Source organism: Bombus terrestris, chromosome 2 (genome assembly GCF_910591885.1).
Source record: "Bombus terrestris chromosome 2, iyBomTerr1.2, whole genome shotgun sequence".
Taxonomy (NCBI): domain Eukaryota; kingdom Metazoa; phylum Arthropoda; class Insecta; order Hymenoptera; family Apidae; genus Bombus; species Bombus terrestris.
The window spans coordinates 2,937,189-2,954,629 of NC_063270.1; the positions used below are offsets into that span (position 1 = coordinate 2,937,189).

At 34.9% G+C, this 17,441-nt stretch overlaps 1 protein-coding gene across 1 annotated transcript; it reads right to left on the reverse strand.

The window, feature by feature from the left end:
* Positions 1-10,802: 10,802 nt before the first annotated feature.
* On the reverse strand, positions 10,803-12,646 carry LOC105666313. The gene is made up of 4 exons (XM_012314470.3): positions 11,817-12,646; positions 11,501-11,730; positions 11,267-11,393; positions 10,803-10,936 (listed from the first exon to the last, which is right to left on the reverse strand). Exons 1-4 carry the CDS (start codon positions 12,163-12,165, stop codon positions 10,923-10,925), a joined length of 720 nt encoding a protein of 239 aa, XP_012169860.3. The 5' UTR covers positions 12,166-12,646; the 3' UTR covers positions 10,803-10,922.
* Positions 12,647-17,441: the final 4,795 nt, after the last annotated feature.

A 17,441-nucleotide genomic window follows, 5' to 3' on the forward strand; every position in this document is an offset into this window, starting at 1 on the left:
ATCGAGAGATTTTGTACTTGAAAAACGAAACTTGGATTGCAAAAGTTATAACGCGTTGACCGTAATCAGTGGGGGCAGACTGTCCTTAATTTCGACTTTGATAAATTCGACAAATCCGTTTCCACGCGTCGAAAGAACAAAATGCGAACATAGTATCGCAATTGAACGACTGCTTTTAAATTACGTAACTTGACGAATGCGTATCCTTCGTTCGCTTCGGATGTAAATGCTCAGCGATACTCGTTGCGTCAATAACGGGAAAGTTTTAATTAAAAACAGGGAAATATCAGTGTAAACATGCCGTGACGATCGAAAAATCGCTCGACGAGACTTTAACACTTCTTCGACGAAGCAGTACTCGTATCGTTGAATTTTGTCGTAGTCCTAAATTACCCCCATTTAATTAACATCAGGCTAATTTGCTGAATCATTTTGTAATGCAATGTGTCATAAGAGACTGAGACTGAGAGAGAAAGAGAGAGAGAGAGAGACTCCTTATCAAAATTGGTGTCAGACACCATCGACCCGTCCGCAGTGAAAGATTTTTCGTGCGGTCCTTTCTGCGCCTTTAGTATCCTTTGTAATACCGAATTATCGATACACGTCTGAAAAAAGCAGGAAAGATACATAATATTATTCATGCGATAAATAAATTTGTGGAGATCGAACATAACTTTATTAATTGATTGTACGATTATTTACATGTCGATAACTCACATTTATTAGGAAGAATCATTTGGAATTTTCTATCATCAAAAAATACAATTAATATTAATTAAAATTGCATAAACTGAATAATATTATAAAATAAAAGTAATTTCAAGAATTCAGAGAAAGGCAATCATGTTAATAAATCAGTTTCTTACACTAAATATTCCTACACCTACGATACTATCATGATGCTCATTTATTCTAAATAATAACTGCTAACGTTTAACGGTTTAGCCTCTAGCGAGAATCGAGATTATAAGTTCATTAGATCTAAGACGTACATAATTGCAAATTATTACGGTGTATCGTGTAATTTAATGGAGTGTTATAACCTCGACATAGCTGAATATCTTCATAAATGGCGAAGGAGGCGCGTTAAAAGTCAGGTTCATTGTTCTACGCTATATGATGATTCTACGACGCTATATGATGTTTATTATGCACATTTTGATATTTATTGTTTTGGATTCGTGTAATAGAAGATTATTCTGAACAGCCATTGCTTGCAAGAAAAGTCACTGTATCGACATTGTTGCGACTATAACTGTTTGCAAAGATAGACACAATATGTGAAATTCGTCGATACCATAATATCTAATTACTGTAAGTTTTATAATTAATTACTATACAATATTATAATTATTATTAATATTATTATTTAAATATTATTAATTACTATACTATACAATTAATTACTATACTATCTATACTGTAATTTTGTAATTGACAGAACTACATAATATACCAGTAAACAAATCTATTAATACGATTATGGTAAATAATATAAAATTGAAAATTGTAATAAGAAGCAATGCGACACGGATTAAAAGGTATGTAAGAAAGATCATGAAAATGACGGAAAAGTATGTTTTTATGAAGTTTCTTCTTAATAGTTCACCACTAATACTAATATCTTGGAGAATGACTAGTCGCAATTCTGAGGTACCGAAGCGAATTTACATTTTACCTGTATTGCAGATACGGTTTACGGCCGTAAATACGGTCTTTCTGGCTGGTCACGCCTAGCACATCCCTACGTCATCGATATTGTATCGAACTGTACACTCACCATAATCCACGGACCAATCAGTCAAGGCTGTTTGGATCATCTTATAAATTATCCACAAATTCAAACTAACAAACAGATACACTAGGATTCAACCTCGATTTAAGCGTTTACCTGGGAATTTGAAAAAGCTATTAGAAATTAGGAACTTTTAGAATAGTGTTTCAAACTGAGGCTATTACGTCGATTAAATATCTGGGGTTCCACGTTATTAATTAGAAGTGTGATATATACTTCCCTGAGCGATAATGAGATGCACTTTTCTAGCACTAGCTGATTGTATCTAATAAGCTTCGACTCAACATTCACCTATTCGTTTGGCATTGTATGCATCTATTGCACCTACATAACTGTGCATCTCAAATTTTCTACGATGCGCCAATTCACCATGAAGAACTGCTGTTCTCGGGGCTTTATGTACATTTTATTCAATCGTCTCGTTAAACGTTATAGAACCATTATTTCGACGCCTCGAAAAATTCTCCATTTTTTCCCGTTTGCATTGTTAATTTGAGAAATTTTTATATGCCTCGACATTTGATCCGATTCGTGTTCAATGCGTTTCGTTAAGAACCGAGCACGGTTGTTCGATCTTCCACGTCAAATTTCAATCCGCATAATAATACTTCGTTAATTCATTGTGTTCGACATCAGATAAGATGTCGTCTATTTCAAATAGTTTACGTCGAAGAACTCGGCAGGCGACATAGGTGAAACGCGAGAAAGATTATATCACCGATCACATTTTTATTAGGGAGACCTACCAAACGCCTTTCATGTAATTCTGCAAATCTAGCATGTTGAGTTTCTATAATACCGTCTTCGAAAAATTATCCTAATAAAAATAATCGAATATACCATTTATTGATCTTACGTGTACTATGCAGAGATTTCAGTTAATGTGAAATGTTCGTGTTTTTTAAAAATATTTTTAACGAATCTCTTCTTTCCAAATTTTATGGTTGTTGACGAGTGTTTTAAATATACATTTTTGGTACATGACGGGTTTGGATTTTGAGTTAAGTTTTAGAGGTCCGCAACAATAAAAGATTATTTATAAGGAGTCCGTGGTAAACAAAAGTAAGGAATCGTTGATTTATACGAACCATTAAATTTTCAACTCTCGAATATGCAATCGCTATAACATTAATCCTTTATAAAATTATCTACGGTAATTGGTTCTATTACAGCTATCTGATATATTTGTTATCTATGCTTATTCCAGAGGTTCGGTTGTTGTTATAACATTCGATTATCTCGTTTTATATTCCATTAAATTATTATCGTATAGCAGTAATTGTTGTATCGCGCATACCCCCCGATCGTACGCATATTTGAAAATATTGTTTTGTATAACGATATCTAATCGATACCTATATTATTATATATATTATTATATGTATTATAAACGATATCGATATCTAATCTTGTGTCTTAATTTTGTTTAAAAATAGATTAACAAATTTTATGAGGTATTACCATTAACCAACACCAAGAATAAACCATTCTGAAAATGTTCGGATGAATTTTAAGCGTGACCGTTAACGGTGATTTGAGATGTCCAGGGTCCCAAATTTCTTGAACCGAGTAAACCTTATGGACATATTGTTTTACGAATAAAGCGTAGAAGCATAGTTTGTAGATAATTGTAGGAAGGATACTGCCAATAAAATTTAATTATAGAACTTTTACAACTAGATAATTTTCGTGTTCCGATCCTGATCAAACAAATTTCTTTGTTTGATTTCTCCGTTTTCAAGTAACGTTTTCTTACACATGTCCGAGAATATCAACACTAAAATTTATATCTTAATGATCATAACATCTTAATTATATAAATTATAAACTAATTGAATTTTTGTATTTCATGTATAATAATTTTCATTTTCAAAGTACGATTTTATAGGGAAGTAGTCCATCTTTGTAGAGCATACTAGTGCAACCCTTTGAGAAACGAATTTCAACGAACTTCCATTCATTCTTAACAATGCTAAATATAACCAATCGTTTCACGGTCGAGTGGATCCTTATATTCTCTACCGGACAACATCCCGGAGAAGCGATGCCTGAAGCGCTTTTTCGAAGTCATCAGGGTCTAACAACCTTATCTTCCTATACCTTAATGGCTCCCTATTCCGTTATACTTTTGGTATTAATCATTTTTCTCCTGCAAATTGAAATTTGGACATGCTAAAATCTCTCATTCTCGTCTGTAGGAGTAGCTAAATTAATTTATATATGACATCCAATTTTAAATTTAACATGATTGAAACTTCTCTCTACGATGAAAGCATATTTCTATAATGTAGAATAAACTCCTTGTGTCTATCATAGAAATATTTTGTAACAAACTAATTCTTTATCTAACAAACAAACAAAATAATTAATGTAACAATTTTAAAAAGTTAATGTTAAAATTTAAATAAACTTTAAAAGCTTATTAGATAGCCTCGCATCGGCCCGGTCTTATAGAACATGTTAACGATTAATTTTGACTTAAAAGCCTCTTTGTATTACCCTCTAGTCCTATTTATTCACGTTTAAGTAGACAAATTTTGCAGGAAGGAAAACGTACGACAAATGACAGGTATTTAGATTAAAACGAAGCCATTATATATTACTTAATATATAACTTTCAACTGCTAAATATGAAAATGTGAGATTAAAGTAAGTTTGTGAAACTAAATCATCTACTAAACTATCTGAACAATCTAAACCGTCTGATAATAGTCGATAACACGAAGAACGTTAAAATATATCATCTCAAACGCAATCATCTGCTGAAACCTTAAATTTCCAACTCGTGCATTCCATTTGCAAAGTTTGCAAGCATTACTTCCATTCAGTGAACGCGAACATCGTACAAAGGAACGTTATTAAACTCCTTCAGGAACTATTGTGGACTCCCATGAAGCTTTGAGGCAGAACCCCCCGAAACGGAAGACGCTATTGTGCAAGGGCGCGTTACATTTTTCGACTAATAGTTGTGAGAGCGGTGACCGGAAAAGAAGACAGGCAAAGGTGTGGCATACACGTGTACATACCTGTGTATTAGGATACGAGTAGGTTGTTTAATTGGCAGCTCCTCGAGCCGTTTGCGCGTGCCATATGCGACGCGGCCTCTTTGAAGGCCCCCGCGGCCTCCCCTGGGGACGTTCCCGTCGCGTCGTCATCGTGGATCTAGTTCTCCAGAAAAATTCGCGTTCAATGGCACTGAACCGTGAAAATTTAATGTCCAGTTTTTTCATGGAGGCAAAGAGGGGTATACTGTTACTGCACAATATGACGGAAGTAGGATATCCAGGATCTGTGCAAACATTCGTTGAATTTTGAATTCGAGTGACTGGAAAAAAGCTAGCTGCGCGAATTCGTGGGTGACCTATCGATGTTACTCGTTTGTTCTATAAACTCGACAAAGTTAAATATGGATAGAATGCTTTTAAGTTGATCGATGAAAATTATGTATACTATCTTAATGTTTCCTTGTGTACTGCGATAGAAAGTATTTGTAGAAACATTTTTTCTAGCTTTACTCATAAGACATATATTTATATAATCGCAATCGATATTCTAACGTGAACGTTAAACATTTGATCTTTACCATTCGACACTCGATATTCGCAGATTACTCACTCCACCATATCGTATACCATAAATCTAATCGAACGAAGACAAAATAAATACACCAATCTAATCGCTCGCACATTACGCTTGATTGAAATCCAAATCGTCTAATTATTTAATTACTACATAGAAGATAAATACAATGTTAACATAATTCGATGTTTCATATATATTTTGAGGAGAACGAACATCAAAGTATTTAGAAGTTTATGGAAACAAACTATTTGAAACTATACTGTTCTATGGTTAATCGATAAATAATGCCATGCTCGTGTACTTACACGATACTACATATGTATTTAGATAACGTTCCGTAATTTATAACGATGATGAAGAAAATGACGTAGAAAGATTGAAAGAAGATATTATTGACTTGCTTAGTCCGCTATTCGATGTACATTTTTTACAGTATTACATACATAAGCATCTGTACGATACACCGTGTAATCTAAAAGATAGGCACTTCCTCTTTCAAATCATTAACATTACATCCAAAGGTGTTGCAATCGCTTCTAAAATTCCAATTTCATATTTTCTATAGGATTAAGCGTCCTGACATTACTATATCGCGCTAGTGTTAAAATCATCCATGATAAAAAGATTCTCTACTTTGTATGCCGTGTGGAATTAAACGCCATAACATTACCGAGGAGAGTGCTGCGATCATTCCCAGTGAAAAAGATTCTGCACTTTCTAACGTGATTAAACGTCGTAAGACTATATGCGAGAGTACTTCTAACGAAAAAGATCCAGTTCTGTGTTTTCTATGAAATAAAAGCAAAGTTACTGCGATTACATACTTCCAATCGAAGATTTTTGCTATGTATAAAATTTCATTTGTATTTGTGACAATATCTTTTTAATATGTTTAATATTTATACAATACATTTTTAGATTATATTACTAGTTCAATTAAGGAAACAAAGACCATTTTCCATCTTCTTTATTTTCAGTCCCATTATTCTTCATTTCTGAGGAACTTAATCCTTAGAATATATTTTCGAGAGTCAACGAGTGACTGTTTGCCAAACATTTTCGGGAAAGATGCGCAATATGTCACGTAAAATACAAAGGCATGAGTTAAAAGACAAGGAACGGTGGATGTTCGTCTGATCGGGTGACAACGAGGCCCTTGCCCTTGCCTTCGCAGGAGGGCCATTCCTTTCCGTGACCGCGCAATACGGCGAGCGAACGATATTGTATCGAGTCGAATATCAGCTGAGCATATTTGAAATAGCAACGGTGAAGCGTAGTTTAAATTGTATAATTATGAAATATAGAATATCGTTAAATACGTATTTCTTACAATCTTTTTAATCTCACTTCAATATCGCATGCATGACATTTTATAGGAAAAAAGTATAATTATTTAGAAAGTTACCGCCGTCTTGGATTTCGATCCGGCGGTAACATGCAAAGAAAAATATTTAAAAAGTTATTTAAATACAAGATGGCGGTAGTTTTCTAAATAATTACCGAAAAAAGTAATGTTATTAAAAGTAACATTATTTTAATGTTATTTTAATGTTTATGGATCTCGAAAGCTTCGCAAATTGTCCTTCCGTCTCTAGACTTACTGACCTCAACAAGATAACGATACTTATCCTTGCACCAAGCGTACGCCGCGTGAAACGATTCCTTGACAGGAAGAAAGGATCTCTCGTTCCCGGAGCAGAATGGACGGTACTCCGTAGTAAATTTGATTGTTCAGAGGGAAGGCGTTCGATTCATTTTGTGTAACATCGCAAGGAACAAATAAAATATCTTATTGTCTGAGGAATTTGCACGGCGAATGCTCGCTGATGAAACCTTCTCTCGAGCAGAAACCAGTTGTCTTCTGCAACAATACAATTATTACATTAGTATCTACTCGCGAAAATATCCTGCAACCGATAAATATCACTTCACAAATAAATACCATAAGTCCGCTTATTATCGATTATGCTTTCTATTGTATTTTTATATAGCATTGTTTAGACGTGAAGCAGTTTATGAATAAAATACTTGAGTTTAGGTTTTTCATTATTTTATTGTTATCTCGTTAAAAGATTTACGATCGCGTTATCGCAAACATACAATTACGAAATATAGATTACATTTCTTACAAACTTGAGTACTAAATCTTACATAACTCTATAATAAATAATTAGATGTGCGTGTAACGTACATGTGATTTATACAGAAACGACGATTGAGCAAAAAGCGATACCACAAGTTTTCGTGACACATGCGAAGAAGAGAAAATTATTTCCAATAACTTTCCATGAATTCATACACGATCGGTTGTGTAATTCGAAAGAAAATACATATACGATCTGATGTTAAGAATAATACATAATGTCATGTTAAAGCTTGCTTGACATGGTAGCCTCGTTATAAATATATTATTGAAAATTTCTTTCGTTTTACAACAAAGCAAACATTTCCTATGATAAGGATAAAAAATCAGAATAGCGTAAAGCTGACGCAGCGTCAGATACTTAACACTGCAATGATAATGTATACATATATATGTAGTATCCAAATGGGTCTTAGAGAGAAAGGACAAGTGATGATGTTTTGATTGAATATATATTATTAAGAGCAACGAAATGATTACAATGCTGTTCTACGTTCTATTCTCGCATGCAGCTTTCTGCTTCCCAATTCAAGCTCTGTCCACTCCGCACACTCTGCCTTTTCCCGTTCCTCGGAACAGGTATCCCGAAACCCCCCGTGGTTAAGGTCACGCAGCCTTTTCACGAAAACTGTCCACTTAAAGGTACATTGATGCTAAACGGTACTTTGTTTACAATTCGGCCGATACCTTAGGCCTTTTGGCCCCGATACTACATATATGTAAATAAAAAAACCTTACCGTATCGTCAAAATTATGGCTATAATTATGATGTTTTACTAGCATTATACTTCATCCTTATAAATAAGGAGATTATAATAATAATAGTTCAAGGAGATACACTTACGTTTCATATTTGCAGTTTATATTTTAAATACATAATTACGGAAATAATTATTTTCGTATGACAAAGAAAGTGCTTAGGACTTAAGAAAGAGAAACACGTATCTGTACATGATAAAAAAATCTCTTGAAAACAATGGGCTTCTTGGAAGATCAATAAAATATTGCGGTCGCGAATCTTCTCTGAGAGACGACGTTGGAACACTTATCTTAATACTAGCTTCTGCTTAGAAAAGAATACATCTACAGCTCGAATGGATGTGCGAGTAGGAGAAATAAGCTGCCATTCCCACGGCTGAATGCTGCGACCACTTTCGCTATTATCCAACATTATCCATCGTATTACGAAACATGTAATAGGTACGTGTTTGTAAGATATTTTCAATCGAATAGTTCATTCGACTTACGATCTTCTTAAGCCATTAAACAATATATATACGTTCCTTCACCGTTTGCAAATTTCATTAACCGCCAATCGATCGAGGGTAAGGTACATAAATGTGAAAAACACTTAGCTTCGTAAACGTCAAATTATTGAACGATGATAATATAAAAAAATTCTCATTTATTCTTTTCAGTATCTATAAAATGCGTGCCACGTTTAATTCATTTATAAAGCTACCCAGCAGCTTCTAAATTAGATCGCAAACAAGATCGAAACGTCGATAAAATGCAATTTACTTTAGCAATTCTCTTAATCTAAGCTTTTAAGGGGATGAAATAAATGGTATGAAATACACTCATACGCGCAATGTTTCCATTCTTCCAAGCCATAAGACATCGGTGATTATTGTTGAAATCCACAGATAATGTTCCGATCTCGCAGTGGTCGTCACAACAATGAAACGACGATAGTTTACCCCGAAGTTCATTGACTGTTATAGCGTCGACTGGAATAAAATAGAATCCATTACCGTTAGCAGTTTTATACCAGAGTAAACTTCAGGCACAATATATACGTGCAATATAGGTACCTTTGACGTAGTCGTACGCGTTTCGTTTCACCTGCGCTCTTAAACGCAAGAAACAATTCCGTCAGTTTTCTCAGCCCTCATCGTAAACTGTAATAGCAGTATGTTTCAGCACGGTGCACCTGAACAGAACGGAAGACCGCGCCGTGCTCCGATCATCGTGAATCCAGCACCTGTTTCCGACACCTGACGCATCAAGCCTCGCTCCTCCGCAGGAGATCACTAGTCCAACAAAGGAGATCATCATCAATTACCGTCCCCGCGGAAACATTGCCACGAAAGCACCTCTCCATTTTACTATTTCACTCCTGGTTAAGGCCTAAACCAATATCGTATCAGTGTTAAGCAAGACGCTAGTGCAAACCTGATGTTGACATTTGTATCGGCTCTCGGTTTTTAAACGGGACATGTCTCGGCTAAAAACTGATCGACACCTACACAGGCACGTGACCAAGATGTCCATTGCAGATAGATTTCCTCAAGTAAAGGTTCTGCTCAATCAACAGGTGTCCCATTCTGATTTTGGAAACGGCGTTGAGGAGGTTCGCAAAACGCGTAAAATACGATGGTTTTATCGAGTCTTTGCTACACGAATGATATTTGAGAGTACAATTACCTAGGTTGATCATAAGTTCGTGCAGCAATGACTTTTGAGTTCCTTAATCTATCACTCAATAGATCTGCCTGTTTTGCATTGTATATACAGATATCAAAGAGGATATAATTTGAGAAGTTAAATTTGTTATTAGGAAAGTTAACCGTACAAACGTTAAAAGATTTAAAAAGTATAATCGTCTAAGTCAGCTGTTTCCAACCTTTATGCTACTACGTCTCCCCGAAAAAAAACTTATTTCCACTCCTTCCTACCTTTTATTTTTTAAATAGATATAATAATATAGACACGTTTTAAATAGTAAAAACTTTATTACAAAAAAAACTGAAAATTACAATTAACACAATAATAACAAGGTTTTCCTATAACATATACGTGCGTTACGATATGAAGTTTTATTTATTTGTAGATATTATAGTATGAAAATTAATATGTTATTAAAAAATTTTGATGCTTCCCTTAGGAGGACCACTTCCCAGGTTGAAAACCGCTGGCCTAGGTACATATTTAAGACTTACGATTAGAGTATTCTACACATCCTTTGTGGTATGCAATCATTTACATTCATGTTAAACAGGTTGCATCTATGGGCGCAGAATGTCGTCAAGCGATGACGATAAGTGATGTGCGTGGGTAGAACTTTTTAAACTCCTAACATCAACTATTTTCTGAACACAATTTTATAGAAATATTAATAAATTCTTTTCTATAGTGTGATTTAACACATAATTTTATTATGTATACCACATATCCGAGGATATTCTCCTTTCGTAGGTTCAATTAAATCAGACAGTTTTAACAAAGAAATTCTTTATTTATTGTAATGTCTAAATTAAAGTATAGAAACCATAAATTAATGTAATTATATTTTACTTATATTTATCATATATTTATAAGTATTATATTTTGGTTTCTATGTTTCTACTTTTATAGCTGTTACAGTTCCGTAATAACATACTATTGACTTTTTTATGCTTATTATCCGAGGGTACCTGAAAATGAAAATATTTATTACAACCACTATACGTGTTCCCCAAAAATTAATTCATAAACTTTCTAGTTTTAATATTATACAATATCTAAAAAGTTAATTTTTTGTTAACAATGCGATTTTCCTGTCCATTTCGTATCTATCGTTTTCTCACAGTTGTAATATTTAAATGCTACAAAAACGTTTTCCATTTTTTTCCGAACAGTGAAAGTTAGAGAAAAACGTCATACATTAATTTAAAATCTATTTATAACGATATTTTTGTTAATTGATAGTTTGATATCCTATCAAGAATGATAATATTACACATTGCGTTATCTATCGAACTCACCACTTATGCCACCACCGCCATACTGCTTATTAATCGCTATATTATAACAAGTCGCGTCGCACCTAATCTGGGTCTGTGGATATAAACAACCCGAACAATCAATTGGCCCTATTGGATTTCTTATATACTGTAAAAAAAGAAAATAAAAGTAATGTTAAAATGAATTTTTAACACATTTTCTCTGATAGAATATGCGTCATGGGTATAAAATTATGATATTTAAACCAGGCTTACTTGATCGGAGCAAGGCCATTGATTAGTATATTGACATCCAAACGTTAGTAGAAAGACTAATCCTACAGAAGGCTGTGCTATAACCTGCGGATAAGGTCGAGGAGGATTCCAATACGGGGGACATATGTGTGGAGGGCACGGGGGCTCATAACCGCGGGCGGGCTCATAACCCCGGGCGGGCTCATAACCGCGGGAGGACTCATAACACGGAACTGGTGGTCGACACGTAGCTAATTAAACAAAGTACTCATCAAAGTAATAACATAAGAATTTCATCTTTAAACTTAGACGTTTAACAAAACGATCGTTTACTCACGACAACACGTTCCACTTCCATTGCCAATAACGTTATGGATTTCGATATTTGTGGTGAAGTTAGTATTTCCTGGATGATCAGTGTTTTTACTAGTTTCGTTGCAATTTCCAGAAACGCACTCGTTTTCGTATTCTGTGATTATTTGAAGCTTTTGCTTTGTTTTCTTCAAACAGTGACCACATTTCTTTTCACATGAACCTGTCACGTGTTCTGTCTGGCATTTCTTCACGCACGACTCCAAACAATTATGATCTTGATAAAATTCATAATAACATTTATTGATTTGAAATAATTTGGCAAAAATTCTGAATAAAAAGAATAGGAAAGAAAAATATAGACAGAATATCATATTGTTAGTACTTATATGACGAAGGAAAAATACTTCAGTCTATACTGTACACAGCACAAAAGTTGAAAACTTAGATTTGACAAAGCTAAATTCCCCTCGCTCAATCTCTTTTATTTAAATCTCAAATTAGGAAGGTTTGTCTTATTTCACAAAGCACACATTAAAACGTTACTACCTTTCTTTAGAATAAAGATTATTTTTTGCACTTGCGTTTTTACATGATTAAAGAACATATTTTCGAGCAAATAAGAATCAGGACTGGACACAAAATTAATATTTGTAACCAATAAGAATCACTATTTTTGCTACTAAAACTTTTAAGCTCTCCTTTTATTAACAAAGATACCTAATAAAGAAGAAGATGAAACGTAAAAAAGAAATAAACAGATATCGGCATCGATGTTTTATAATCAACTATCGATACAACTAAATTCCATTTTCATCAACCATCAAACAATTTGATCACTTTTATCGCCTCATAGAAAAGTCGTCTGATCTAACCGAAATCCCCATGCACGGCGTGATGTCTCTTTTGCCTCCGCAGGCATTTTATGTAGGTTCTGTAATCCGAGTGCTGACAATCGAGGAGAATCTTTTCTTCTTCCGATGTGGCTGCCTCTGTGACCGCGACCGGTGTACCGAGGGCGGAGTACACAAACACGGTGTAACCAACGAAAACGGCAATAAAGCAGAATGTTCGCGGCTGCATCCTGAGATATTTTAACGAAATAGTTGTCTGCCACGACTCGACCGTCCTTTTATACTCATATTACTTGCTGTTAGGTAAACGACCTGCAACACCGTACCTAACCCCTCCATTAGAGACATAGATTTTTGCACCGAAAAAAGGACGGCGTCGTGCTCTTAGCCCTGAGCTAATATTTTAACGCGTAAATTTTTCACCACGGTTCTACCGTCATGACAAATTTGCACTGCTTATCGTACATCGCCCCGCTGAAATCACTTCTCTGCTTCACTGGAAACGCGCACGAATCAAACACAAAGCTTGGTCACTTCAGAAATAGTTTTTTTTCGTATTCTCATTAATCTTGAATAAACAATTATAAATATATAATATTTTCAGATTTATTGCGTTATTTTTTTTTATATTTACACATCTATTATTTTTTTTATTATAATAATTGCATTTCCAAATTTTTTCAACCACGCAAAATAACGAAGGAAATTTCTCCCGCAAGATTAAACGTTAAAAACCCTTTACAGAATAGAACTTAGCTGAAAGAAAGTTGGAAATGCTTGGCATCACTTTTTAAACTGAAATTTAACTGACTATAATGTTTTATCCCACCGTTCTTCATTACCGGCTTATGGTTCATAATCAATTCGAAATCAGATGCGATTATTTCTTAGAATACGAATTAGAAAGTAATGTCATAGGCGCCAATCTGTTCATTCTTGCTAGGGAGGTGCGCGATATGTGATTATACTTTATACGCATAATTGCATAAATATGGTGGAAACGGTAAACATTTGATAACAGCCTCCTATTTACTCCTGATATGATTTTCGTGCGAGCAACGAAAGGAATTTCTTTGTCACAGATACCTAACGGTGCAAGATGTGATAATAACACGTTTTGCATAACGTTTGTAGATAGTAAATATTTGTGTGATAACGTGCAGAAATTGTAAGTAAGAGGGTTAACTATGCATATATTACGGAATAAGTGTGGATACAGATACGCTTTGTAGAATGTTATAAACAGTGTTAGTACATGAATCGGGTAATATTTAACTTATTCTTTTTTTTTTCAAAGTCTGATAAAAGAGCAGGGTCGATAGTTTTTCTCTTTTTCAATTTCCACTGACAATGAGACCTACTACATTATTAAGTATCGTTTTTACCTAAATTCAAATTAATAATTATATGCACACAATAGAGGTGTAAACTTATATATATTTTGTTAAAATTGGAAAGATACTTACCACTGTGTTTCATCACTTTAATAAAAATCGCGTTGTATGTTACATTTCCGCCAATGCGCATGAAATTTACAGATTGTAAATCACGGACTGATATGTGGCGCTTGTGTTTCTTTTTCACGGTATCTACCTAGGTTCGTAGTACATATTGTGGTAGGCCATTGACACATTTGTCAGATCTTGTAACGCTTTTATATATGTTATCGTTTCTTTTATTCGTGTGAATTATCGGTACTATAAAGCATTCTACCAAATATCTTGAAGAAAGCATTGCTTTCTTTGCTACATTTTCTATGCTAGATAATAAGGCGAACAAATTTTCAGTTTACACTGCATTCGGTTAATAGACATGATTAAAATGGTTATTAGACTACAAAGAGTGATCTCTAATCTAATGAATGCACCGTGAAGGTTTCTGTAGCGAGTGCTATCCACAAATATCGCAAGAATCGTTTAATGAAAGAAAAGTAAAGAAAAAAAAAGAACAATCGTTTAATGAATTTTGCAATTATTATCATCTAATGCAAAAAATATGTAGTAGCGCATGCAATAATTTAGGTCACGGTCCCGTACTACAGTCACTGAAAATAATTTTAATCGTCGATCATACGGTACAAAGATGGCGATGAGAATAATAATGTACGCTTTTCCTAATCGAACGTACAATTTTATCGTAAATGCGGGAATTATTGACATTTTGTCATAAGTCAATGTGCGATTAACAAGAACGAAGAAAGTACAAAAACAAAATATAGAAACAACTAGAAACTAACGAACCGATAGTACATCTGTTCGATTTAACTTCTAACACGAGCACACAATCTCTATGGTACTACATATTTTGAAAATAAAATTTTCACAATTAGCATTTTTTTTATTCTATGTAAAAATGTAGTTACTGATTTCATGGAATATCTACCAAAATATGATATAAGTATAATGTGGAACTAATATATACCTATAACGTATATGGACCGTTTATTGTGACCTGAAAAGTTTAACATTACCAATAATGTTTAACCTCATTTTCTTAGTACCGTTCGATCACCGGAAGCACATCGTTATACGTGCCGATATTCTATATTCAACTTTGAGTAGCCTTACTTTGAACGTCGGATTTTTGTTTTTAATGTGTAAGATTTCAGCACATGTTTCAGGAACATTTCACGAATGTTTTTAAAACGAGGAAACTTAACACGATCAATGTCTTCATCCCTACTGCTATGCAATTTTTATATCTATAAACGCTTAATTATGAGAGAACAACTTGGGCAACGTTTAGTTTCACCCAATAACACTCTTATATATTTAACTACGCGTTTATTGAAAAAATCCCGTTATATGTGCTCAATTTGAATTTACTCGTTAATTCAATTTCACGATAAATTGAATAAAAATTGACCGAGACTTTCCTAAAAGTAATGCAGAAGAGGAGAATTCTACGAACACGTGAAATTTTATATTTTATATTATTATTATATTTTCTACTAGAACTAAGTTTTTACCTTTAATACCTTTTTTTCGAATACTATATGCGCAATATATGCTTTAAAAATTGTTAAGATAAAACTCAACTAATCTACCAAAGAGTACATATTTAGTAATAAATTTCTTAGTTTCTTCGTTTCGATTCGGATTTCAGTAAAAAGATGAAGGTTATATGTATTGATAACTGATGGAACTATGGTTCCAAAACTGATGGTGGAAAGTGGAAGGGGATCGAGCCTCAGTTCCTATGACGTGAGCACAGGAGAAAAGTAACGGGCACCGTGGTAGCCAACAACACGCTGCGCTTTCAACGCAATGGATTCTTACCGGACCAGCTAAATATATTGGGTGTCTTAGAATTACAATTACTTGTCTTATGTACATTACTATGTTAACGAAGAAAATTGCAAAACGAAATTTTTACACTATGCGAAGCCAGTAGCATTTGTGCATATAAAAATGGTTTCAGAGAATCTTGAGAAAACTCCATGCAACTTTTTGAAAATATTATTCACGCTATGTATCTAATTGAAATTAATATTATAATCCTTTGCTATTGATAATTATAAGTATCAACTCTGTAAATATACATATAAGTACTAAATACGTACATATTACCTTTATCCCGCCATTTCTCTTAGCCTAGGATCTCAATTGCGAACGGTAAAGTCGGACGCTTTATCGAATCTGTTATGGAAAATAAAGAAAATAGTCTATGAATTTCTGTAAAACGTTACATTTATCATTAGTGAAATAAAGGAGGAATGCTTACGTAAAGTAGGTGAAATGCATACTTTTGAAAAGCATGGAGGAAACTGATGGGACACCGTGTAGAGAAGTGTGCGAAGTGGGGTGGCGCTGTCTCGTGTGAGCGGCGGCGTGCGTGTGCCTCGGGACGCGCAATGGCCGCCGTGACCCGATGTGCGGCGGTTCAGTGTCAATCGTCCTTAATTTTCCCGTTTTAATTCACCGCTCCACGCCCACGAAAATGCGCGTTACCTCGGCGTGCGTACAGTTAACGCGGATCTGCGACACGGTGTACTTGGACGATCGCCATCATTCTGTCCTCGGTCGTGGTAACGCGATCTCCTCGCGAATGTTCCGATCATCGCCAAGAACCATCGTGGATGCTGACACGCGACCGTGCGTGTCGAAAAACTCTTTTCTCGTGGATAATCGGCCGTAAAAACCGAGCCAGTGAACATGAATTCTCAATGTGTACCCCCGTCGGGCGGCTCTTGTGTCTCGTGAAAGTGGCCCCTCGCGGATCGCCTTCTTCATGCCCGATTTTTTCCTGCAAGAACAGTCTGCGCGCCGAGAAGTGTCAATTGACGTTTAATGCGTGCGTTTACAGATTAGATGAAGAGGAGCAGTGTGTACCGATTTTCGCGTGTATTTCGTGTTAAAGACGATTTCCAGACTTGTCAACGGTAACTCGTGACTTCGCAAGTGAGAATCACTGGCGAAACCGAGCAACAAGTGGTCTTTCAGTATCGAGGGATGGGAAGAGCTTGCAGTCAATTTTAAACCACACTTCGCCGACGTGTGCTACCTATCGTGCGTATCCACCGCGGGGAAATGAACCGGTCGGCAGCGAAAGTTCAAAGGGCAAGTATAATAATGAACGTTCGCCACAATTTCAGCGTTAAACGAGTATCATACTCTGTGTTAAACGAATGCAAATAAACGATTTGACAGCGTACGCGTTTCATAGTTTCAATGTATGCAACATTTTTTCTGCCCATTGGAAAATTCCACATAAGCAGTGTTATTATCAAGCTAACGCGAAACAAGAAACTGAGTTTTATTTATTACGGTTAGCGTTGTACAGTTGTCAGAGATGTG